The sequence below is a fragment of the Corythoichthys intestinalis genome, chromosome 3 (genome assembly GCF_030265065.1).
Source record: "Corythoichthys intestinalis isolate RoL2023-P3 chromosome 3, ASM3026506v1, whole genome shotgun sequence".
Taxonomy (NCBI): Eukaryota; Metazoa; Chordata; class Actinopteri; order Syngnathiformes; family Syngnathidae; genus Corythoichthys; species Corythoichthys intestinalis.
In genome coordinates, this window is record NC_080397.1 from 60,408,683 (window position 1) to 60,436,576 (window position 27,894).

At 40.4% G+C, this 27,894-nt stretch overlaps 1 protein-coding gene across 3 annotated transcripts in view; it reads left to right on the forward strand.

Moving 5' to 3' along the window:
* The first annotated feature begins 3,870 nt into the window (after positions 1 to 3,870).
* The window catches only part of osbp2b (oxysterol binding protein 2b), a 131,519-nt gene continuing 107,495 nt past the window's right edge, over positions 3,871 to 27,894 (forward strand). The window contains exon 1 of one of the 3 annotated variants that reach the window (XM_057831283.1): positions 3,871 to 4,217. In XM_057831283.1, coding sequence (XP_057687266.1) covers positions 4,057 to 4,217 — 161 coding nt within the window. In that variant the 5' untranslated portion in view covers positions 3,871 to 4,056. The remainder of the gene's footprint in view (positions 4,218 to 27,894) is intronic. The other 2 variants (XM_057831282.1, XM_057831284.1) reach the window with 2 other exon arrangements.

Genomic DNA, 27,894 nt, shown 5'->3' on the forward strand with positions numbered 1-27,894 from the left:
CCACTAATTGGGCAAGTTCTCCCACTTGAAAATAACATGTGTAAACCTCAACCATGAGAGACAGAATGTGAAAAAAAAACAACAGAAAATCACATTGTTTGATTTTAAAAGAATTTATTCGCAAATCATGGTGGAAAATAAGTATTTGGTCATTACCAAAAGTTCATCTCAATACTTTGTTATGTACCCTTTGTTGGCAATAACGGAGGCCAAACGTTTTCTGTAACTCTTCACAAGCTTTTCAGACACTGTTGCTGGTATTTTGGCCCATCCCTCCATGCAGATCTACTCTAGAGCAGTGATGTTTTGGGGCTGTCGTTGGGCAACACGGACTTTCAACTCCCTCCTCACCCCGTGGTGCCAAAATAATAACGAGAACAGTGAGCAAAAATCCCAGAACCACACGGGGGGACCTAGTGAATCACCTACAGAGAGCTGGGACCACAGTAACAAAGGCTACTATCAGTAACACAATGCGCCGCCAGGGACTCAAATCCTGCACTGCCAGACGTGTCCCCCTGCTGAAGAAAGCACACGTCCAGGCCCGTCTGCGGTTTGCTACAGAGCATTTGGATGATCTAGAAGAGGACTGGTAGAATGTGTTATGGTCAGATGAAACCAAAATAGAACTTTTTGGTAGAAACACAGGTTCTCCTGTTTGGAGGAGAAAGAATACTGAATTACACCGTACCCATTGTGAAGCATGGGGGTGGAAACATCATGCTTTGGGGCTGTTTTCTGCAAAGGGACCTGGACGACTGATCTGTGTGAAGGAAAGAATGAATGGGGCCATGTATCGAGAGATTTTGAGTGAAAATCTCCTTCCATCAGCAAGGGCATTGAAGATGAGACGTGGCTGGGTCTTTCAGCATGACAATGATCCCAAATACACAGCCAAGGCAACAAAGGAGTGGCTTTGTAGGAAGCATTTCAAGGTCCTGGAGTGGCTTAGCCAGTCTCCAGATCTCAACCCCATAGAAAATCTGTGGAGGGAGTTGAAACTCTGTGTTGCCCAACAACAGCCCCAAAACATCACTGCTCTAGAGGAGATCTGAATTGAGGAATGGACCAAAATACCAGCAACAGTGTGTGACAAGCTTGTGAAGAGTTACAGAAAACGTTTGGCCTCTGTTATTGCCAACAAAGGGTACGTAACAAAGTATTGAGATGAACTTCTGGTATTGACCAAATACTTTTTTTCCACCATGATTTGCAAATAAATTTTCTAAAAATCAAACAATGTGATTTTCTGTTGTTTTTTTTGTTTTTTTGCACATTGTCTGTCGTGGTTAAGGTTTACCCATGTTGACAATTACAGGCCTCTCTAATATTTTCAAGTGGGAGAACTTGCACAATTAGTGGTTGACTAAACACTTATTTGCCCCACTGTATATACGGAGTGATTATTTCTGCCGTAACCGGTAATTTGCCTCCAAGCGTTATTTAGCCGTGAACACGTCACGGCAAAATATCCAATTCCCACCATGCCAGTAATATGCCGATTGACCGATCAGAGCAGTTCACAGCAAAAGAAAAATAACGCTTTGCAAGTTGTCGGTTGCGGTAATAATAACCACTGTCTAGTCCATTGAATCCTAGCAGCTAATTGGGGCAAACAAAATCAATTAAAGTTATTCACCAGTAATAAAATGTCGGCTGCAAACGTAAATGTTCCTGGATTTAGTTTCCCACTGGTGAGAATGGTCCACGGAACCGTGTTCTTTTACTGTTCCTCGATTACTTTCAGCCATTTGCTTGTCAATTTCTTCTCACGAGTACTGTATATAATAGTAGTATAATAATTATAATAATTATTCATTGCCAATCATATTTGTCATAAAGAGTGTCATTTGAAAGCTATTCTTAGTGTAGAATCTGTAGCATTTACTCAACATGTTATAATATTAATTCTGAAGTATGTGGGATTAACTCCAGAAATCGTTATTTATATGACGAACATGACGTGCTTTTATTTTGAAATGTTCACCGGAGGTACGTTCGCTAAACCGCTAACCGAAAGCTTTACACTGCGTAAAAAAACATTCTTCCGCATTGCTTGTGGTGTCACTAATAGATTTAATTTTTAGCAAATGCTGTTAACCAGCTGTTGAGTGTTATTGTATGACTGATGGGAACTGTACTGCACTGTTTCGCCACAGGGTGTGCTGTCGTGTATTTTATGTTCGATGTGAAGAAGAAGAAGAAAGTTAAAGGAGGCATGAGCGGCCTCGGGCCTGTTCTCAACTTCTCCCTCACTGCACTTTGGCTGTCATGGAGAGCACGTTCGCTTATGTGTTCGAAATAAATGATTGCAGACCTGCAAAGGAGCAAGTGAGCTGTGAAAATAGCGAGCTTAGTGGGGTGAAAAACGCAGGAGAGCTAAGTGAAGCTAGCGAACAGCTAAGCGGAGCTAAGCGATGCAAAACAGAGCTAAGCGAAGCTAAACGGTGCTAAATGAAGCTAAGAGACTGATACTCAGTCCGTCATCGTGGAACAGTCCATTGTAGTGTGTGTGTGGGGGGGACAGATAATATAAATACAGCATTCAAATGGCTTTCTTTTTTGTTTTGTTATTTGTTTGTTTGGTATGCTGACATAATTATGTGAAAGCAGTGAAAGACGGATATGATCTTTCAATATCATTATTAGAGGTGTGCGAAATTTCCGATTCTTAGATTATTCGCGATTCGGCCGTGGAAGATTCGAGAACGATTCACAAACATCCAAATTCCGATTATTGAAATATGTCAAGTAAGACGGAAGTAAAACACACTCAGCGCGCCGTGCGGTCTTTGGGACGCAATGAGGAACGGCGCAAGAGTAGCTAAACATCGTGCTTGTCATTACCCGGCCCCTCGGGTAATGCCAATGCTCAACTCACGGCTCTAGTGAGCTCATGCCGTGAGATAAAAAAACAACAACATACCTGACTGCTGCCGACAGCTGCTACAAAGTACGTCCACATAATGGTACGGTGGATATCATATTTGTATAGATGCAAAATAGACTCGGTGGCATTAGCAGCACATGTACAGAAAGCTAGATGCAGGCGTTAGTAAACGGCCGCCATCTTAAAGCAGTAGACTTCCCTGCAAGGCTGTTGTAGCAAACTTTCCAAGCGAACTTAATTAACTTTTTATCTAAAATATTCCTAAATTGGTAAAATATTACTTGAATCTATCTTTAAAATGTTTTTAAAACTTTCACGTCGAAAGTAGACAAAAGGGAAATTATGGAATAACGGGAGCAATTTTAACAACTTTAACGGTTGATTCACAACATTAAATTAATTGAATGTAGTTTAAAGCTGCTGATGCAGAATGGGGATTTGAGTATATTATTTATTGTTTTTAACTGTTAACTTGATACTGAAATAGTTGTTTATTAAAGCCTACGAGGCTTTTTTTTTTTTTTTATTTTTTTTACAGTTTTTGTAACTAATGTACAAAACATTAAAAGCAGATAATAGCGGGGGGGGGGGGGGGGGGTCATCAATAATCGATTTATAATCGAATCGTAGCCTCTGAATCGTAATCGAATCGTTAGGTGCCCAAAGATTCCCACCTCTTATCATTATGAAGTCTATGGCAAAACACTACCGCTTTTGTCCACCGGCATCGCTAAAATCGACCAAAACTGAAAAGTTACATAGTGTTGCTTTAATTTTTTTTTTACACACACACAAAAAAGGAATCAACCAAAATACTTTTTTCCCCACAACACCAGTGGGTGCTGCTGCACCCTCATCACCTCACATCCCGCCTGTGAGATGTTCTCCATCTACATTGGGAAACCCTGCTCAATACGTTTCCTTCACAGTTGAAATGTCTCAATTACCATCACTTCTCGTCCGTCCTCCAACGTTTTTTCCGATTGGCGCCATGTAAAAAAAGGAGGGCACTCGGCTCTCTCTATCTCGCTCTGTCTGTGGCTGGAGCCTCTTCCGCCTCGCCCTTTCGTCAGCGCCGCCTTGCTCGTTTGCTACCCAGGCGGGGCTGTTGCTGGTGGTGGTGTAGTCCCTGTCGCCGGCTAAACGTGCGTGCGGCTGAGCGGAGGATGAGTGAGCAAGGGAAAAGCTCTGCATCTGCTGCTGCCGCGGCCCCGCCAGCAGCAGGCTCGGATACTTACAAAGGTTGGCTTTTTAAATGGACCAACTATCTAAAAGGATACCAGCGGCGATGGTTCGTCCTGAGCAACGGCCTGCTTTCGTATTACAGGTAAAAAGACACAGATAAGAGTCAACAGGCTTTCTGAAAACAACTACTAGTAGTAATGGACGCGAAGGTGGAGGAGGCGGGGTGCATCACTACAGCTGGACGACTGCGGTGGCTGGCTAGCAGGCTAACTCTGGCTGTCAGGCGGCCAGCTGACAGCCACAACAACGCGGCCGTTTTGTTTCAAGTGACAGCCAGTTAGTTTGGCGGTGGCGACAACACGACCGCTTCCCGAAACACGTAGTGTGACAAATGTGGCCATTGTGGGGAACGACGTCTGCTAGCTCCTCGCCGGGCTAGCTTACTTTAATTTTTTCCCCCGAGAGTCAAAATGCATTTTAGCCACATTTGTCGCTTTTTTTTTTTTTTTTTTTAGGATTAATTGGTACTGCTGTTTGATTTTTAGTCTTGCTAATGAATTGGTTGCAATAGGCAATTTGCAAAACAATTCGCTGTAACAATCCGATTGTGTGTGTTATTGTGCCATGTCTAACACCTGTGGCTCAGGTGTTCGCGGGCATAAGAGCCTCGGACGTGAGCGGAGATCATTAGGTGGGGGCGTTGGAAAGTTTCAGATTGAGCAAGTTGAGATTGCAATAATGTCAAGGGTCGTTTTTTTTTTTCTCTGCAAATAATGTTCTAGGGCTGCAACTAATTTTTGTTTTAATCAATACATGTATGCTCTGAAAAGAAAATAACAATTGTATTTTTTGTTTCGTTTTTTTTTTTTTTTTTTTGCTAACGAGTAAAAATTAAATCGCCATAATATAAACATGCATTTTAGTGCATGATATGTATGTGCTTACTTCTTACTGATCTGAAGAAATTTTGTATAAAAGTGCTAAGAACAATCTTTACTGTTTGTAAAGTAAGGCGGGGCACACTGTTGATTGCTACAGCTCTCTTAGCAGCTAGGTTTACTACATCAGCAAGACATCCTATTTGTGGTCCGAATCCATCTGTGTCACGTACTGAATTAACAATATTTGCAGCATTATCTATAGTCACTGGTATGGATTGATTTGGCCTTCTTAACTTACATACAGTCATGGCGGTTTATAATTCATCGTTGTAGTATATGGACTACGTGTCCCATAATCATTCTGGGCTCACGTAGCCAATCGCATGGGACGTAGCACATCTAGCTTGCCATTTCATGATATCTAGAGTGTGCGCGCGTTAAAAAATTTAGCAAACGCCACAGAAGTCACGTCTGCTCATTACTGCACAACACCAGCATATGACAATCGACTTTCATAAACAGGATGAGTTTGAAGCGCAGCACTCTTAATTTGCCACTCATTGTTCATCATGTCCATTCAGCTGTCCGTTGTCAAAGCGAGGTTGTTCGTAGCAGCCAAGTCGGTAACAATGTTTTTGCGGACTTCGTTGTAAATATCCAGTGTTGTGCCGAAAAATGGCCGCCCCGCGTGAAATGTCACCCCTGACAGGAGCGCCCACAACAACACCGGCACGCCGGAGATGGTCCGCAGTCAATCCGGAGCACTGATGCGGCCGGTATACGTTGAACAATAGGATATAATGGGAACGATTGGCTCCGGCGCAGGAAAGGACAAGGAATCCGAACTTTTAACAGCAAGTCTGCCGCATGCGCGCATGCACGTGCACGCGAGGCGATAAATCGCAGCGGAAAAATTACCGCCTTCATTTTTATTTATCGTGCGATAAACGGAATTATTGCATATTGCGACAGGCTTAGTGTTTACTAACCTTTAATAAAGTGCGTATGACACCAAAAAGCATGTTCATTTCATATTTCCTGAATGTTTTCCGAAATTTCCGGGTTTGCAGTGAGTCAGCAACCAGCACACTTTTGCTCAATAGACGATGTTTATTGATTAGAAAATGCAGAATAAATTAGGTTTATTGATTACAATCCCACCAAAGCAAGCAAAAAACCAAGCATAACATAGAATAAACATACCGCTAGATCTAGATTGTCACTTGTCACGTCTAAAATCCCTGCGATACACAAGAACACAAGAAACAATAGCGCTAGATATAGTTTGTTAATCCTAAAATCACCACGCTACCGTTAAAGCACAACAAGATGTTCCTTAGCAATGAAAATCGCTTACCGTTGACAAATGAGCTGGGAGCCAACGCTCCGGCAAAGTGGCAAAGGAACAAAGCCAAGCGACCCGTACTTAATCCCCTGGCAGACTTCAAGGGGGCTGGGGAATCTCCCGACTCTTATAGGCGCGCCGACGTGGGGGCACAGGTGGCCAATCCCCGCCCCCACGAAAACGCACCACCTGCCCAGAGATTCCCACCCAGTGTTGGGTTGATGTACAACCCAGGCGCTAGAGTAGTGTGAAAAACAAGTTGAACTCATGAGATTCCCTCCCCATAAGGGTATGAGATTCCCTCCCAGTTGAGGCTCCCAGACGCTAAAGTATAAGTTATCTCGTGAGATTCCCTCCTAACTATGGAACCCAAGCGCGTACTATGTTGCAAAACAAGTTATCTCGTGAGATTCCCTCCTAACTATGGAAAAACAAACGTTGAAGTGGCGGAGTAAACAAGGAGAAGTTGTTACAATCTAGGTCACAGAGGCAATCATACATCACAAAGGCATAATGTGCTAATGTTAAGGCATCACATAATATTTTCCCCCATCACTGAATTAAATGTTTTACATGTTGGTTGGCCTTCCGCCTCCGAGCCGTTGCTGTCTGTAACCTTTCCATAGCCGAAGTATTCCCATACCAGTGATTTCGTTTTCTTTGCTGTAGGGGAAAAGTGCAGGAGTTTCTCCTCCTCCAGCCATCGTGTAGCACAGCTGACTCACTGACACTGAGCAACAACCGATGGGAGGGTTGGGCCTTACAGCTGTAAGCGAGGATTTCTCCATGCATTTTTGGGACATAAAAAATACAGTAGCTAATCCCGTAGGGACGTGTGACTGAAAACTTCCAGACAATAGTGAGAGACAGGACTACAGCTGTTCTCTGCTTAATCCAAATGGGACATACTGTATATTTTATAATTTAGATTTTGTATAATTTGCTATTTAATGCGTCTTATATGTTCTGATTTCAGAATGAGAGATTTAGACTTGTATTTGTTAAATTATTATGTACTGTGTTTAATTCGAGATGTCTCTGGTTGCACTATGAAATGCACTTTTCCGCGCATGCCGTGTGTCCATGTTACTTTGTCACCTTTTTCACCCCAACCAGTTTGCATGCCTGTTTATAGGGCAAGTTTTTGGTAATTAAAAACAGCCAGTTTTCCTGCCAGTCGATGACTTGAACTGGGAGCTATTGTTGACAGGGCCGATCTCTTCTTTTTTTGGCCATGACTGCCTTGTTGCCGTTTTGCCGCATTTGTTTTTAACCAAATTCTTTTCGTAGGCAAAAGAAACATTACACAGTCAATGCTATTGTATCAGCATACTTTTTCATGAAGCCTGCTGTCATCAGGTCCTTGTTATTTGACACAGAGGTATGGGTGTCAGAGCCCATGGTGAAAGCAGAGCCGCCTGTTGCCACTGCCCTCTATTAATAGTCCATTATGTGGTAAGGCCATTGCATTCACTGTGCGACATCTGAGATGCTGTAGTTTAACACTTAAAGAGCGTACGACAGGAGAAAAAGTCTTAAATAGCATTATTATGTCAATTAGAATCATATTTTGAGACGATTCGACTATATACAACAATTTAGCAAAGCGCAGATGACGAGAAATTAGTCTTTTAATCTGCCGGTTGGCCACGCCTACCGTTATAGGGCTCGAGCGTCCCCAACAGGTGGATGACGTCAGCGGGAGACTGGGCTCATCGGTTTTACTATTCAGCCCATTGAGGGGGAATTATTCAGAACGAGGAAAACGCGACGAAGAGAGCCGCAAAATGTCATTGTTTGAATCTCTCTATTCCAATATTTTTACAGGATATTCTTTTTATCCAAGCATTTTTCCACAATAGCTAAATAAATGGCTTGAGAAGGACCAGTCAGCCCGTCGAGGGGGAAGTATTCACAATGAGGAAAACGCGACAAAGAGAGCTGCAAAATGTCATTGTTTCTGTCTCTTTACTTCAATATTTTTACAGGATATTCCTTTCATCCAAGTGTTTTCCCCAATTGCTAAATAAATGGCATGGTCATGACAAATAACAGTCTTGTGCTAAATGGAATATGAAATCATAAAAATGCACTTATTCAGGACGACATGGCAAAATACCTCCATATGGTCAAAACTGTCGACTTCACCTTTACTGTCGCACCTCCCAAACGATATTTTATGACACCTAAATCGGACATATGTCATTTCCCTTCCCCGGCTTCGGAGAATGTAAACAAACCAAGAGGTGTGACAGCTAGCCGACATGCTAACCCGAACCGAGTGATGTTTCAAAGTCTTCGAAGCGGAAAATCACACATAACTAGCCCGGATTATTTGACATGACGACTGGGTTGTCGATTGTCTGTGCGGACCGGCAAACCGCCCGGCGGAGAGCAATTTACAGCTCGTTCCCCGGAGGAGGGATGCTGTGGTTGTTGTGCAGCTAATGTGCATGAGGAGAGCTTTTTACATGCCTATCAATGATTAAATGTAAGTAGTCCTTTATTTAAAGAAAGTTTGTAGTGTTTACTTTGTAATCGCTGTATTCGTATTTGACATAATACAAAACAAGATGTTTACTCACTTCCTCGCAAGTCCAATGGTCCCACACTAGTCGGGCTTGTTTTGGCCAATATCCACGGTGAATGGGAACCTTTTGAAACTCCAAAAATGCGCACACGCCTCTCCCTCATATAGCAAGATTTTTCTGCAGCCGTTTGGCTGGCGTGATGCGAAAAATAAACGTATTAATCCGCAAAATCAGCTGAATCCTTAGTCCTCATACACAACAGTACGGCTGGAAAGTGAAGAGGACGCCTTCAACCGTACACGTCACAGCGCCCTCCTCCTCAATGCAAGACCGAAGCCGGAAGTCACTCATTTTCATGGCGCGGGATTAAAAAAACTAAATAAATATAGCGATCGCTTCCACACACATCCAAGCGGTCCATATCATTCAGGAGCATAAAATACCGCGTGTATGATGAAATAAACATGTTTTTTCGTGTCACATGCACTTTAAAACACTATATTACAGCTCTGCACATCATCTTACCTTTCTGTTTGAGCATCCACTCGCCCAAGCCCATCGACAGTGGGGGGCAACCGGGTATGTTGTCCCGGGCCTCAGGACCATAAGGGCCCCTGAATGACCCAAATTTTACTTTACATTCACATATTTCTTTTTTATTTAAAGCATTGTCTGATTGAATAATATGTTTTACTCGATAAATACTTAAAAACTTTAGCATATTAAAAATTTAAAAATATGGCAGAAAACACAGACAAGGCTGAAAACGCAGTTTCTGCTCTTGCGCCCCTCTTTGAAATAAACCGCTGTATTTTAAGCCAGAAGAACTGTTTGTTGTGTTTGATAGAACAATATGTCTATATGCTGCCATAGCAGATTCATGGCGCAATAAGGCCCCGAACTATTTTTAATGTGTCCGTTTTACCCTGGAAACCCCGTTTACAGACGTCGCGCAACCGCTTTTGTTTCAGCCCAGCCATAAAACGAAGGTAATTAATTATATTATTCAAAATGTCTGTCATTTTTAGCTTTGAATCATTAATTGATGTCTAATATTTCGTTTAAAAAAAAAAAACAATTTAAAAAAATTATCCACGCGCATATTTTAAACTTTTAAGCAAATGACCTCACACTGGAAAAAAATGGTGTCTGTAAAAAAAGTCACGAATATCTACCTCATAACTATCGCTTAACCCTTTAAGGTCTGGGCCTATTTTGTCTGATTTTGCATGCCTTTGAAGTTGCCTTTTTATTTCAAAGAAAGAATTGTTTACGATGGCCAGGTTTGGTCCCTTTTTTTGTGACACCTTGAACTTCGTGTCCAAACTGTTGTTTCCTTCACTGACCAATTATAAATCATCATTTTGGGCCCAAAAAGACCAAAAATTCCAAAATCGTTTTGTCAAAATTTTTAATATTGATGTCCAATTGACAACCAAACATGCGTAACGAACCGTTTTGAAACTTTGTAATATTTATTCAACATGTTAGGATGAACACTCAACCAAAAAAATTTAGAATAAATATTCTTATATTTGACAATTCAACATAAACAACAGGTATAGCCATAGGCGTTTTTTGCCTTTATACATGCTCTAGTCAAAACAGGTTATATACAGCAGACCGAACAGTGAAAAAATATATACCATCTAACACAAAAAGTGTTTAGAGGCCATCTCTTTATGAGTTTAGGTATTGCGGCCCATTACCTGATGAAAACTATGTACACACAATCAAGCTTCTTGAACACACATTTATATACACAAATTGAGAAGACTGATCGTGGGAAAAAAATATATATATATAACATTGGGAAAAAAAGTATTTTCAAAAATATTTACAATAAACAAGTTAATTTTTTTTTCAGGCATGCGACTCCGAAAAGCAGTTTCGTCCTGGAATTAGACACAGGGCGACATCACACAGCCCACACTTCCATGGGGTGTCGGTCCTCTTTCCACCCTTCCGCCCTTCCATTTTCATTTCACTTTACTTTCATTGTCACTATAAATGTACATGAAAAAAAGTCAGTATTTATGAAAATAATAAAGTATAAAAAATATATATATACAGCAATAAATAATAATGGAAATCTATATATATGACAATAGAAAGAATACCATAGCTGAATATGTGCTACATCCCTAATCTTCATATAGAAAGAAGAACACCACAATTATAAATTCCTGCCTTGGATACACACAGTGCACGTACGACTTTGATCTGATATGCACATTTTATTATTATATACACAAACACACACTTATATTGCATCAAAATCAACTTTGTCTTGCAATATCAAAAAGAAACTTTCAAAAGAAACTTTTTCAGCATCAAAAAAAAAAAAAGTGAGTTTGCTTACCTCTGCTCGTCGATGGCGTCACCCACGTGTTCAAATCCGTCACTATCTTCACTCGAGGACTCTTCCGAAGAAGACGATGATGACGAATTTGGACCATTGTGTCTTGACATTCGGTGATACATGCTACATGGAGTTTTTGGATTGAAACAAGTATGCGATAATACCTCGTTAAAGTCATGACGTCTGTAATTCTGCTCTTGCGTGCTCTCACCTCCAGTTAGGGTTTTGCTGTTTAAAAAACAAAACAAACAAAAAAAAGCCCTCCTGTTCAAAAATTTTCTTTCCCCAGAAAATTGAGATTTTAAGCTTTCCAATGATGTATCACACATGCATATCGGACAATTTTGAAAGTTGGCCAAATTGGGGGTCTCAGAGCGGAACTTCAAGTCACCTGAGTGTTTTCCACCATATAAATTTTTCCTTTTTTTGCACTCCCCCCCCCCCCCCCCCCCCCCCCCCCACCCCACCCCTCACTGTCTTGGCAGAGAATGGTTTGACCCCGCTCTGGCGCACTCAAGGCTACACTACGTACTTGCCCTGAAGCGGGAAAATAACATCTGTCATTAAAGATGTCCTGATCGATCGGGATGCCGATCGATTGGTTCCGATCACGTCATTTTCAAAGTATCGGAATCGGCAAAAAATATCGGACATGCCTTTTTTTAATATATATATATATTTTTTTTTCAATTAAATAATTTTCTAATTGTATTTAACGTTACAGACAAAATGTCTTACACTCATCCAGAGTCTTTAGTTTTGGCTTAAGGTAGGGTTATTAAATTTATCCCGTTAACGGCCGAAATTAATTTTAATAAAAAAATTATCACGTTAAAATATTTAACGCAATGAACACATGCGCTGCACGACCCACTCACGCATTGTCGCGTTCAATCTATAATGGCGCTGTTTTGCCTTTATATAGAGCTAAAAGGCAGCGTAAAATGAATAGAGTGAATTTTGGCAGTCTTCGGAGCCTTTTTTAAATGGCCAAAGCCTTACAATCTCTCTCTCAACAATTAGATATATCGTGGGAAACAATGTGGGGAAGGTAGTAGTTGATCTTTTTCTTAACACCCTATGTTATTTCCCAACGCAGAGAAGATATATCAATTGGTGCCACTGCGCACAGTCATGGTTGCACTTCCCATCATGCATTTGGGCAGAACAGTTAAATGGCTACAGTATAATTCACTGAAAGCTCAACAAATACACTAGATGGCAATATTTAGTCACAATATACAAAGTCACATTTATCCTTTAAGAATTACAAGTCTTTCTATCCGTGGATCCCTCTCACAGAAAGAATGTTAATAATGTGCCATCTTGGGGCTTTATTGTCATAATAAACAAATACAGTACTTATGTACGGTATGTTGAATGTATATATTCGTCCGAGTTTTATTCATTTTTTTCTTAATGCATTGCCAAAATGTATATGATTGGGAAAAATTATCGGGAATGATTGGAATTGAATCGGGAGCAAAAAAAAAGCAATCGGATGGGGAAATATCGGGATCGGCAGATACTCGAACTAAAACGATCTGGATCGGGAGCAAAAAAAAACACGATCGGAACAACCCTATCTGTCATTGTTATTAACTCTAAACATAGCGAGCAGTCATAAATCAGGTGCCCAGAAAAGAAAAGAGATGAAGATAATAGAGGTGAATGAGAAAAAATGAAGTTTTTCAAAGGGGGACAAGAAGCCAGATAATTAAGGCTAAAGTTTGCTGTGGACGGTGATGTCAGTAAGTGAGCAACAGCCGCTAACACTGAACATTTACATTCGCGATCACCGTGACCACAGCCCGATTCGAGTCTGTCACCAGCCGCTTGTAGCCTATTGAGCTTTGGTATGACAAGACACGCTGCCCGCATTGAACAAGGAGAGAGAATGTGATGAGAGATCAGGGATATATGTTAGTCTGTGGGGAGCAGGTGCGCGAGGCTTTCCCAGTGACTGTCGCTGGAGGAGAGCGAGTCTTCAGTCAAATGAAAATAATAATAATGAAATAATAATGAAAACTACCTACGCTCCACCATAACAAAGGGTAGGTTTAACAACCTAGCCATAGTCTCCATTGAGTGTGAGTTTGCTCAAAAACTGGATTTCACTGATGTTATAAATGACTTTGCTGTTAAAAAATCTAGGCGCATCACTGGTTGAGGGCTTCATAACCCCAGGGATGTAGAGTGGGCAGGATGTTTAGTTATACTGTTTTGTTGCTTAGCAGGCAGGCATAGCACTCTCAGTTGCATTGTACTGTAGCCTACATGGGACAATAGCTGGAAATTGTTTATATTGTGTCACATCACATTACGGCAGGGGTGTCCAAACTTTTTGCAAAGAGGGCCAGATTTGGTGTGGTAAAGATGTGGGGGGCCGACCTTGGCTGATGTCCTTTACGTAGAACAATATATTTAAGCAAATATTAGCAAGCCATGTTGTGTGTCGCATTTGCTTTATTATTATTTTTTAATTATTAATTTCAACAAACTCGCAACTAACCTTTGTGGCATTCTTTCGACTCTCAGGCTCTTGCGAAATACTGCTGCTGTGAAATTAAGCTAGCTTCAAGTTGCTTCAATTTCTTGCTGCGTATCTTCCCTGTAATGTTTTTGAACATGTCAGCATGTCTTGTTTTGGAATATCGCCTCATATTGAACTAAATGAGGCAGACGCAGTTGTTGCGTATTTTAGTGAAGAAATAGTCCAATTTCCACCTATCCTTGAAGCGTCGGTCATCGCAGTCAACTTTTTTTTTGTTGATGTTCGCCATTTTAGAAAATCTGAAGGGTCACATGGGGTAATGTTGCTTGAAGTAGGCATGTGCCGGTATGAGATTTTCACGGTACGATAACCGTGAGCAAAAATACCGCGGTTTCACGGTATCACGGTATTGTAATTATAGCTCCAAAATTTTGAGATGTATGGGTTTAAAAAAAAAAAAAAAAAAAAAAAAATCAATTGAACAGGATTTCTTTTCAAAACATATTTGCAAATAGGAACATGAATATAATGTGAAAATAAATAAACAAAAAATAACATATTTTATATAAAATTAAAATAAATAGAACCTAGACTATATCCACAGCCAAAGCTCAAGTTGCTCAATATTAGAGTAAGAACAAAATAATTGCTATAAAGAGTAAAAAGACTTCTAAATAAAATTAAAAATATATACTGTATGACTTTTTTTTAAGGGGGAAGCTCAAGTGAAGTTTCGCCATTTTCAGCCACTGTGTCAACTCTAGTCTACATGATGCCATACCTTTGTGTTAAAAAGAACAAAGAATTCATAAGTTAATAAGTTAGTTGAAAATGTATAAGTTAGTTTTATAAATTAGTTAAAATGTAAATATTGTTGAGGAAAGGTTTCATCTAAAAAAAAAAAAAGTGAGGCGTGAGACCTCCTTTTCTCAATTAGCGATCTTTGACGCGATTCTTTTTCTCCCCCCCTTCATTCAAGCTTGTCTCTCACTCAGCGGCTGTGAGACATAAAACCACAACGAAGCTGCTCTCCCAGCTTAGCCTAGGCTAACATTCGTCTTTGTAAGTTTTAGTTAGTTTGTATATCGAATTTGAAAGGAAAATTTTGCGTTTTGTTTTTGGCGAACTTTTTAATGGTGCTACTGCTATCCTGTTGAACCTAATCACACGTGGAAAAATACAATTGTACAACGTTTTAAATGTATTCATTTGTATATTTCACCACGATTTGAGAGCTCAATAAATTGAAGAAAAGTACGCCTTGTGTTTGGAGGATTTGTTTGTGGGTTTGCTGGCTGTTTAGCAGATTAGCATCACTGACACTCAAGGCAACAAACGGGAAGGGGTGAGCGCTGCCGCACCAAGCCACTTCGGCTGCATTTTGGCACATGAAAAATAGCGAATACCGTACTAAGGTATGACGGAAAATTTTAGTGGTTTTGAAACCGCGACATTTTCACACCACGGTAAACCGTGAAACCGGTAACCGGCACATGTCTAGCTTGAAGTGCTTCTGCCTTTTAGTGAGTAAATGAGGAGCAGCATTTAGTGTGTAAGCTACTTCATAAGCCGGTAGCAGTACTGCTGACCAATTTATTAAGTCTGTGTGGGCCACACATTATTAATTTTATGACAGAGGCTGGGGGCCAGATGAAATTTGACCACGGGCCGCATTTGGCCCCCGGGCTGGACTTTGGACATGTCTGCATTACTGTCTGTTAAATTTAACTGTCCATCTCAATTTAAATACCGTAATTTCCCAAATATAAGGCGCATCCGTGTATAACGCGCACCCCAAATTTACTTGTAAAATCTAGGGGAAATTATTGTACCCGTCTATAACGCGCACCCTAATTTTAGCACCACTAAATAGAAGAATACAAGAAAACAGAGATCGTGTACAGATACAGAAATGTCATTTTACTGACTGGTGAAACACAGCATAAGCATAGCACATTGGTAGTTCAAAACATTACTGTAAACTGACCATATGTATGGTAATAATATGATCTGATAACTTCTTGAACTTACCAGAATCCAGGAGAAAACAAAACCAGATGTGAATTTTCTTTTAAAGGCTGCTGTATAACTTGCTCGTTTCATCATGATGAATAAATGTTTCCTCCATGGATTGATACTGGACAATGAAAGTGAGAACGTAAGTCGGAAATCCGAGAGAGCTCATTGCTGTCGACACAACAGTAACAATAGGAACTATTGTTATTTGGGTTTGAGTTTACCGAGGGACAGATATTGTTGACGGACACAGGAAGTCTGTGTTGTTACGTTTGTTATGGTCCGAGTTGCGGAGCTGCGATAAACGTTGACTCAAATGAGTTCTAGAAACTAAATTCTGTGCTTTATGAGAAAAAGAAAGAAAAAAGAGAATTTAACACAGATGAAATCATTCGGCCGATCAGAGTGAAGTATTACCGAAACAAAATGGTGACGTCACTTACCGTAATGGTCGGTAACGGATCGCAGCATACGTTTCTTCAACACAACATGACCGTGTCAATAAAAAAAAATTTGGTTTTTATATATATAATATATATATATATACAGGGGTGCACATAAGTGGTCCGCATGCGCGCATGCGTACTGGACGTAGACAAACGCGCGGGCACTCAACGGATTCCATACGCTTTTGCGTACCGATGGCTGACCACTGTATTTGCGGCGGACACGAGAAAATCACTTCTCAAAATGTCAAAGAGGCAGGCCCCACTGAGTACCGGTAATTATTTCCGTGTTCCCCCGTCAAAAGACAGACAGACGAGAGAGACGTCAACGGAGCTACCGAAAAAAAGGACATTTGCTGAAAAGTGGCTGCAGGAGGTAGGTACCATGGCTAGAAGCAAATGATGCATGCACGGAAATGTGGTACAAAATTTGCCGTGAGAATTCCAATGTCGCTAATAAAAGCAGCGCATTTTATGTAGTAGGGTCAAAGAATTTCAGCCATACAAACTTTGAAAAGCACGAAAAAAACAGCATGTGGCACTTAAGCAAACTATCGATGTCAGACAGCACCCCACTCGCCCTGCACAGCGCTATGCACTGACAAACGTGTTTTTGCTCGCTTTTCACAAAGCTAAACATGTACGTTCAATGAGCTCTTATGAGGAGGAGGGCATCCCACTTTTACAAAGGCTTGGAGTTATGTGGGAGCCACATAATGCCCTTTATTTTGAATTGGTGCTTTTATGTTTATTTCTTTACATTTCACTTCGAAGTAATGGCAATTTTGTTGTGCCAGTTGATGTTAATCGAGCATTAATTGTTAATATAATTAATTAAAGGTAATTGGCTCTAAGTAAAGCTTGTCATAATTTTATCGCATCAGGTGGGTCGGCTCTCAAGCTCAATGAGGACCAAGTCACATCTCCAGGTCCTCCTCTGAGAACCTGGGCAAAAAAATTATGTGCACCCCTGTATATGTATATATATATGTGTATATATATATTTATATATATTTCTGTCTCCAACCATGTACCCGTTTATAATGCGCACCATGATTTTACAAGTTGATTTTGGGGGGAAAAAAGTGCGTGTTATATTCGGGAAATTACGGAAATTTGAAAATTTACACTGTCATCGCTTGTAAAGCGTTAAAAGTAGGGCTGTCAAACGATTAAAGTTATTAATCGAGTTAATCATAGCTTAGAAATTAATTAATCGTAATTAATCGCAATTCAAACCATCTATGAAATATGCCATATTTCTCTGTAAATTATTGTTGGAATGGAAAGATAAGACACAAGACGGATATATACATTCAACATATTGTACATAAGTACTGTATTTGTTTATTATAACAATAAATCAACAAGATGGCATTAACATTTTGTTACAGCGATCCATGGATAGAAAGACTTGTAGTTCTTAAAAGATAAATGTTAGTACAAGTTATAGAAATTTTATATTAAATCCCCTCTTAATGTTTTCGTTTTCATATAATTTGTAAAATTTTCAATCAAAAAATAAACTAGTAGCTCGCCATTGTTGATGTCAATAATTACACAATGCTCATGGTGCGTAAAATCAGTCGCACCAAAGCGCCAGCAGAGGGAGACAAAAAACACAAGTAACAAGTGGACATGACACTGCTGTCAATTTAATCTGTTTGAGCGGGGCATGTGCGTTAGTTGCGCCAAATATTTTAACGTGATTAATTTAAAAAATTCATTACTGCCCATTAACGCGATAATTTTGACAGCCCTAGTTAAAAGTACTCCGTATGTTGTCGTGACAAGCCAGTTGCAGGGGTAGGGGGGTCCCTATAATGGTCTCTTGTCCCCGGGCCCCTGCAAGTCTGTTGACAGCCCTGCCCTTGCCCATCCACGCCCACTTTACGTCCACCCTCCATTAAATTGTAATAAACTTTTAATGTAGTGCACAATTTTACTTGTCAATTTGCCAAGATAGCCTTATTGGTGGGTTAATTGAGGACCTGGAAATGAGATGAAAAAATTCAGTCCTGCCAAACTTTTTCATCGCTTTTTTAACCTTTCAATTCCCTTTTTCTTCTAGTTTTAATGTTCTCAGCTCTCCTTACGCTTCTTTAAATAAGATCAGGCTGGCTGCTTTAGATAGGATTACAAGGCATTAAAAGGCTAAATGCTGCTTTATCTACCATATCAGTGAATCTGCTCCGGTCTTTTATGAAAGAGCAGGCCTGTCGCACTTCCCTCAACCGCAGGAAAGAAGATGCACTGCAGGGAAAGGGTGTCAGCACTTTTAAGTCACATTTTCACCAGTACAACTCACCACAGTGTTGCTGGGAACCGTAAATTGATCTGGTTTGCATTCCACAGCAGGGAGTGTGGGCAGTTTGACGACTGGCGCTTCAGGTTTCATAACAATACCGTGAATTCAACAATGGGTGGATGATCTCACATTTCTAATCTGCAGTGTTCCTAGCTTTCGATAATATGAAAGGAGAGGTGGGCAGAGTAGCCAAAAAACTGTACCCGAGTAAGTCTCGTTACTTCAAAATAATATTACTCAAGTACAAGTAAAAGTTGTCATCCCAAAGAATTTACTCAAGTACAAGTGAAGAAGTATTCGATGAAAAAACTACTCAAGCACTGAGTAATTCCTTATATCTTATTTTTAAAACGATACCCTAATTTTTTTTTCTCAGCATAAGGTCATCAATATGAACTGTTATTATTATTATTATGCTATACGATATACAACATATTATTACTATACTATAACCTATTAGATGGCCATATTAGGCCAAAAATATACCAGAATACCACAAGAGCATGACTGTCCTGAAATTGATAAACACATTTTCCAACATGAAGCTAAAACTCTCTCTCTGCTTTTCCGTGGTCTATCGGTGCCCAAAAAAAAGTTAGGAGTTTGATATCCAGACTTTTATTTTTGACCGCAGCACTTTATCTGAAATACTTTATTTTTGTGTGTGTGGTGATGTACAGTGGTATGAAAAAGTAATTGAAACTTTTGTAATGTCTCACATTTCTGCATAAAATCACCATCAAATGTGTTCTGATCTTTGTCAAAATCACACAGATGAAAAAACAGTGTCTGCTTGAACTAAAGCCAGCCAAACGTTTATAAGTTTTCATATTTTAATGAGGATAGTATGCAAACAATGACAGAAGGGGGAAAAATAAGTAAGTGAACCATCACATTTAATATTTTGTGCCCCCCCCCCCCCACTACCCCTTTGGCAGCAATAACTTCAACCAGATACATCCTGTAGCTGCAGATCAGTCTGGCACATCGATCAGGACTAATCTTGGCCCATTCTTCTCTACAAAGCTGCTGTAGTTCAGTCAGACTCCTGGGATGTCGCGCATGAATCGCTGTCTTTAGGTCATGCTACAGCATCTCAATGGGGTTCAAGTCTGGACTTTGACTTCGCCACTCCAGAATGTGTATTTTGTCCTTCTGAAACCATTCTGAAGTTGATTTACTTCTGTGTTTTGGATCATTGTCTTGTTGCAGCATCCATCCTCTTTTTAGCTTCAACTGTCTGACAGACGACCTCAGGTTTTCCTGCAAAACCTTTTAATTCCATTAATAACCTCCATTAATAATTTGAAGTTGTCCAGGCCCTGAGGTAGCAAAACAGCCCCAAATCATGATGCTCCATCCATCCTTTTCTGGCTCATGTGCAACATGCTTTCAGCTTTTTCCTTTTTTCCTCTATGCATTATGTATAACTCCATAGTCTTAACAAGGCTTCACCTACAGTGAAGAACATAAGTATTTGAACACCCTGCTATTTTGCAAGTTCTCCCACATAGAAATTATGGAGGGGTCTGAAATTTTCATCATATACAGTGCCTTGCAAAAGTATTCGGCCCCCTTGAACCTTGCAACCTTTCGCCACATTTCAGGCTTCAAACATAAAGATATAAAATTTTAATTTTTTGTCAAGAATTAACAACAAGTGGGACACAATCGTGAAGTGGAACAAAATTTATTGGATAATTTAAACTTTTTTAACAAATAAAAAACTGAAAAGTGGGGCGTGCAATATTATTCGGCCCCCTTGCGTTAATACTTTGTAGCGCCTCCTTTTGCTCCAATTACAGCTGCAAGTCGCTTGGGGTATGTTCCTATCAGTTTTGCACATGGAGAGACTGACATTCTTGCCCATTCTTCCTTGCAAAACAGCTCGAGCTCAGTGAGTTTGGATGGAGAGTGTTTGTGAACAGCAGTCTTCAGCTCTTTCCACAGATTCTCGATTGGATTCAGGTCTGGACTTTGACTTGGCCATTCTAACACCTGGGTACGTTTATTTTTTAACCATTCCTTTGTAGATTTGGCTTTATGTTTTGGATCATTGTCCTGTTGGAAGATAAATCTCCGTCCCAGTCTCAGGTCTTGTGCAGATACCAACAGGTTTTCTTCCAGAATGTCCCTGTATTTGGCTGCATCCATCTTCCCGTCAATTTTAACCATCTTCCCTGTCCCTGCTGAAGAAACGCAGGCCCAAACCATGATGCTGCCACCACCATGTTTGACAGTGGGGATGGTGTGTTCAGGGTGATGAGCTGTGTTGCTTTTACGCCAAACATATCGTTTTGCATTGTGGCCAAAAAGTTCAATTTTGGTTTCATCTGACCAGAGCACCTTCCACATGTTTGGTGTGTCTACCAGGTGGCTTGTGGCAAACTTTAAAGGAGACTTTTTATGGATATCTTTGAGAAATGGCTTTCTTCTTGCCACTCTTCCATAAAGGCCAGATTTATGCAGTGTACGACTGATTGTTGTCCTATGGACAGACTCTCCCAGCTACAGCTCAGCTGTAGATCTCTGCAGTTCATCCAGAGTGATCATGGGCCTCTTGGCTGCATCTCTGATCAGTTTTCTCCTTGTTTGGAAGGACGGCCGGGTCTTGGTAGATTTGCAGTGGTCTGATGCTCCTTCCATTTCAATATGATGGCTTGCACAGTGCTCCTTGAGATGTTTAAAGCTTGGGAAATCTTTTTGTATCCAAATCCGGCTTTAAACTTCTCCACAACAGTATCTCGGACCTGCCTGGTGTGTTCCTTGGTTTTCATAATGCTCTCTGCACTTTAATCAGAATCCTGAGACTATCACAGAGCAGGTGCATTTATACGGAGACTTGATTACACACAGGTGGATTCTATTTATCATCATCGGTCATTTAGGACAACATTGGATCATTCAGAGATCCTCACTGAACTTCTGGAGTGAGTTTGCTGCACTGAAAGTAAAGGGGCCGAATAATATCGCAAGCCCCACTTTTCAGTTTTTTATTTGTTAAAAAAGTTTAAATTATCCAATAAATGTTGTTCCACTTCACGATTGTGTCCCACTTGTTGTTGATTCTTGACAAAAAAATTAAATTTCATATCTTTATGTTTGAAGCCTGAAATGTGGCGAAAGGTTGCAAGATTCAAGGGGGCCGAATACTTTTGCAAGGCACTGTATGCATGTCCACTGTGAGAGATAATCTAAAAAGAAAAATGCAGAAATCTCAATGTATGATTTATTTGTGTGATAAATGTGCAAATAAGTAGAGTGTTTGAACACCTGAGAAAATTATTGTTAATATTTGTTACAGTAGCCTTTGTTTGCAATTAGAGGTCAAACGTTTCCTGTAGTTTAGGGGTATACGATATCCATTTTTTGAAACCGATATTGATAACTTCCTGCTCCTTATAGCCGATACTGATGTCGATAACCGATAATAAATATATATATTTTTAAATGTATAACCTGAGTTTTGAACAAAGCATGTGTGTATGACTCGTATCATGTTTACATTATACACACTCTCTTTCTCAACACAGACAGTTGTCAGAGAGTAAAAAACACCACGTTTTACCACAGCTAGATATACTAAACACGCTGGAGTTAAGTCTCGTAGCTTGTGGGAAACATTCATGACAGTGTTTACTAACCTTTAATTTTGTATAAATGCGAAATCATATTGGAGGTATTGCCTTCTTGGCAGCCACACTCAACAAACATTTTTTTCATGTCAGTTTGCCCTAAGCCGCGGTCGTTTTTTTCTGTAGTCGAAGTATTCCCATACCAGCGACTTTGTTTTCTTCAATGGGGGGAAAAAAAGTTCAGGAGATTCATCTCCTCCAGCCATCGGGTAGCACAGCTGACTCACTGACATTGAGCAAGAACCGGTGGGGGAGGGTTGAGCCTTGCAGCTGCAAGCGAGGGATTTCTTCATGCTTTTTTGGGACATAAAAAATGGCTAATACCTTAGGACAGTATGACGGAAATTTTTTACGGTTTTGAAACCTTGACGTTTTCATACTACGGTATACCTTGAAACTGGTAATCTGCACATGTCTAACCGCTGGAGGGATCTTGGCACACTCCTCCACACAGATATTCTCTAGATCAGTCAGGTTTCTGTTTTCTCTTGGGTTTTGGTCTGGAGACTTGTAAGGCCATGCTAGAACCTTGATATTGTTGGAATCCGTCCCCCGGCCAAGCCGCACGGAAACGGCGACAGCCGAACGGAAATGGTGCTCCGCTGCTTACAGCTTCCGTGCACCAACCGGGAAGGCGGAAATTCCGCGCGTTCACCTCTTATGTTAACCCTTTGTACTGACTCCATGTTCCAAAAGTTTGAAGAAGACTCACCGAAAGCAGGTTGACAATTTATTCGTCGACAATGGTCCAAAAATAAGGCAAAAACAGACGACGGAGGGACAAGTCTGGGTCCAAAACAAGGCTACATAGATTTTTTTTTTCCGAGCAGCAAAATCTGTGTTATCTCTAGAGGTGTGCAAAATTTCCGATTCTTAGATTATTTGCGATTCGGCCGTGGAAGATTCGAGAACGATTCACAAACATCCAAATTCCGATTATTGAAATATGCCAAGTAAAGCGGAAGTACAACACACTCAGCGCGCCGCGCGGTCTTCGGGGCGCAACGAGGAAGAACGCAGCGAGAGTAGCTAAACATCATGCTTCTCATTACCCGGCCCCTCGGGTAATGCCAATGCTCAACTCACGGCTCTAGCTCAACTCATGCCACGAGATAAAAAAACACAACAACATACCTGACTGCTGCCGAAAAGCTGCTACAAAGTACGTCATCCACATAATGTAATGGTAGATATCATTTATATAGGACTAGATGCACAATTGATTCGGTAGCGTGAGCAGCACATCTACAAAAAGCTAGACGGGGCGGTTAGTAAATGGCCGCCATCTTAAAGCAGTACACTTCCCTGCAAGGCTGTCGTAGCGAACCTTCCAAGCAAAACTAATTAACTTTTTATCTAAAATACTCCTAAATCGGTAAAATATTGACTTGAATCTATCTTTAAAATAGTTTTAAAACTTTCACATGTCGAAAGTAGACAAAAGGGAAATTATGGAATAACAGGAGCAATTTTAACAACTTTAACAGTTGATTCACAACATTAAATTAATTGAATGTAGTTTAAAGCTGCTGTTACAGAATGGGGACTGGAGTTTTTTATTTACTGTTATTTTTGTATATTTGTTTACTGCTATATGTTAACTTGATACTGAAATAGTAGTTTGGTTTAGCCTGAGAGGATTTTTGAACAATTTTGGAACTAATGTACAAAACATTTAATTTAGGGAAAAAAAAAAAAAAGGAGGGGGGGGGGGCATCAATAATCGTTTTATAATCGAATCGGAGCCTCTGAATCGTAATCGTAATCGAATCGTTAGGTGCCCAAAGATTCCCAGCTCTAGTTATCTCAGTGTCCAGTGTTTTTTAAGTCAGTGGTGGAGTAGGCCGGGGCGACGGTGTGGCTGCGTGTTGTTTCGGGACCATCCCTCTGTGGCCGGTTTTGGGCGGTTAAATTCGTCCGTGGATGGGACGTGGTTGCCACAGCGACCGACGCTGGTCTTGACGTCCCAAGCGCCCGCTGTCAACTTTGTTATCCGGGCTGGTTCTACTTGTTTTGGGAGAAAGCGCACTGCTCTTTGTCCTTGCAGAACTGATTGCAAGAGTTTGGTGCGTCAATCTTGCTCGTGACGCACACGTTGGGCTTCTATGATAAGATGGCGTTGTGTATCTATTCTGATGTTCATTAAACTATGGTGTGCTATTTATTTTATATTAGGTGTGTTTAGAGTAGTTCAGTCCTACAGTAAATATGAGAAATGATACTATTCCCTGATTAATTATATTACGTGTGTTCGAGTAATGCAAACAGTTAGACGGTGCCTACGAGAAACGGTACCATTTTTCCATCTCCCCCTCAGGAGCCCTGATAAGGTGATTCACTTTACTGTGTTCAAGGGCATGGAGTGAAGTCTGCCTAAACTATAGTTAGATGAATGTGTTAGACTAATGAAAACAATTACAGTGTATACACTGTACAGTGTACACTGTATATGGTGTGTGCGAGAACGGTACCTATTCCCTTCAATATGCTTCTTACGGAGCCACGACTTGGTTTTCCTGACTGTGTGCTTAGGGTCATCGTCATGTTGGAAGACCCAGCCACGGCCCATCTTCAATGCTCTGACTGAGGGAAGGAGGTTGTTCCCTAAAATCTCACAATACAGGGCCCCAGTCATCCTCTCTTTAATACAATGCACTCGTCCTGTCCCATGCGCAGAAAAACTCCCCAAACCATGATGCTACCACCCCCATGCTTCACGGTAGGGATGGTGGTCTTTGGATAGTATTCATCATTCTTCTTCCTCCAAACACTTTTCGTAGAATTACGACCAACAAGTTCTATTTTTCTCATCTGACCACAAAACATTCTCCCATGACTCCACTGCATCATCCAAATGGTTGTAGGCAAATGTAAGACGGGCCTTGATATGCGCTGGTTTAAAGTGCCTGTGACAGCATAAAAATTTTTTTTTAAAAATCTTAAATCGCTTTATTATGTGAATTAGAATCATATTTTGAGACAATTCGACTATATTCAACAATTTGGCAAAGCGCAGATGACGAGAAATTAGTCTTTTAATCTGGTTTTTAGACCCGCCTCTCATTATAGCCCTCTAGCGTCCCCAGCTGGACGATGACGTCAGCAGGGTCACGATTTCATCTAATTTAGAATTCAGCCCATTCAGGGGGAAGATTAAGAATGAGGAAAATACGACATAGAGCAGAAAATTTTTATTATTGTTTAAATTAGGGTTGTTCCGATCATGTGTTTTTTGCACCTGATCCGATCCCGATCGTTTTAGTTTGAGTATCTGCCGATCCCGATATTTCCCGATCCGATTGCTTTTTCTGGCTCCCGATTCAATTCCGATAATTCCCGATAATTTTTCCCGATCATATACATTTTGGCAATGCATTAAGAAAAAAATGAATAAAACTGGGACGAATATATATACATTCAACATACAGTACATAAGTACTGTATTTGTTTATTATGACAATAAATCCTCAAGATGGCATTTACATTATTAACATTCTTTCTGTGAGAGGGATCCACGGATAGAAAGACTTGGGACTTTGTGTATTGTGACTAAATACTGCCATCTAGTGTATTTGTTGAGCTTTCAGTTCAGATACTGCAGCATGCCCTAAGGCAGATATGTCCAAAATCCGGCCCGGGGGCCAAATGCGGCCCGTGGACAAATTTCATCCGGCCCCCAGCCTCTGTCATAAAATCAATAATGTCTGGCCCACACACAGACTTAATAAATTGGTCAGCAGTACTGCTACCAGCATATGAAGTAGCTTACACACTAAATGCTGCTCCATATTTACCCACTAAAAAGCAGCAGCACTCTGAGCAACATCACCCCATGTGACCCTTTACTTTCAATTTTCTAAAATGGCGACAATCAACAAAAAAAAGTTGACTGCGATGGCCGACGCGACAAGGATAGGTGGAAATTGGACTATTTCTTCACTAAAATACTCAACAACTGTGTCTGCCTCATTTGCAAAAAAGGCAGTCACTGTTTTTAAAGAGTTCAATGTGAGGCGATATTACCAAACAAGACACGCTGGCATGTACGACAAGATTACAGGGAAGATACACATCGCGAAATTGAAGCAACTTGAAGTTAACTTCACAACAGCAGTATTTTGCAAAAGCCCGAGAGTCGAAAGAGAACGCCACAAAGGCTAGTTGCGAGATTGTTAAAATTATTAATTAAAAAAAAAAAAATAAAGCAAATGAATGGCTTGCTAAAATTTGCTTAAATATATTGTTCTGCGTAAAGGACGTCAGCCAAGGTCGGCCCCCCACATTTTTACCACACCAAATCTGGCCCCCATCGCAAAAAGTTTGGACACCCCTGCCCTAAGGCATGATGGGAAAGTGGAACCATGATGGCAAGTAAAACCATGACTGTGAGTCATGCTAACAATGGATATACCATCTGTGCTTTGGGAAATAAGTCAAGGTGGAAAGATAATAATTTATTGCCACCTAGTCCCTCGACGTTGCTTCCCATGACATTTCCAATTATAGGGAGAGAGCTTGCAAGGTTTTGATCAAATGAGGGATAGTACCTAAGGCTGTTGTAATTCACTCTATGCAAATGAAGCTGACTTTTACCTTGCTTTGTAGGTAAAACGGCGTCACTATAGATTGAGATTGTCGATAAGTGAAAGGGTCGTATGGCGCCAATATTATTAGCATTAAAAGCTTTAACGTGGCTCATTTATCAACTTAATAAATGCCCCCATTTTCGGGATATTTATGGTAATCCTACGAGATATCTAAAGACTGGTTGAGTGTAACATATTACGTCTGTACCGTTAAATACAATTAAAAAGCGAATTAATTAAAAAAGATATATAATAAAAAAAAGGCATGGCCGATATATTTTTGCCGATTCCGATACTTTGAAAATGACGTGATCGGATATCTCTAGTTTAAATCTTTGTACTCCAAAATATTTAAAGGATATTCTTTTTATCGAAGTATTGGTCCCCAATTGCTAAATGGTAAGGTCATGACAAATAACAGTGTTGTGTTAAATGGAACATGAAATAATAAAAATGCATTTATTCAGTACAACAGGGCAAATTACTGCATAATGTTGAAAACTGCCGATTTTTCCCTCTCCCAAACGGTATTTTATGCCACCGGAGTTAGTCCGGCTTTTGTCATTTCTCTGCCCCGGCTTCAGAGACCTAGGAAAGAGCGTAAAAAAAACAGGAGACGTGACGGCTAGCTGACATGCTAACCCGAACCGAGCCGCTTCACCAAGTTTTATTCTCCCCTCTCCCCTTGACAACTGCATGTTGGACTTGTCAAGACAAAGTAAAGGTGCTTGGTGGGATTTGTACCAGATGTTTTAATAGCTGGACTAACAGGTCTTTCAGGGTCAGAATACTAGCTGATAAACAGGTATTCAAATACCTATTTGCAGCTGTATCGCACAAATAAATTGTTAAAAAAAATCACACATTATGATTTCTGGATTTCTTTTTAGATTATCTCCCTCACAGTGGACATGCACCGAAGCTGAAAATTTCAGACTCCTCCATGATTTCTAAGTGGGAAAACTTACAAAATAGCAGGGTGTTCAAATACTTATTTTCTTCACTATGCATAACTTTATCTTGAAAACATAGCCAACACTATTGATTGCATGGGTCAATGGTGATTTTCATATGTGCATATGTTGTTTTTAGGGCTGTCAAAATTATCGCATTAACGGGCGGTAATTAATTTTTTTAATTAATCGCGTTAAAATATTTGACACAATTAACGCACATGCCCCGCTCAAACAGGTTAAAATGACAGCACAGTCATGT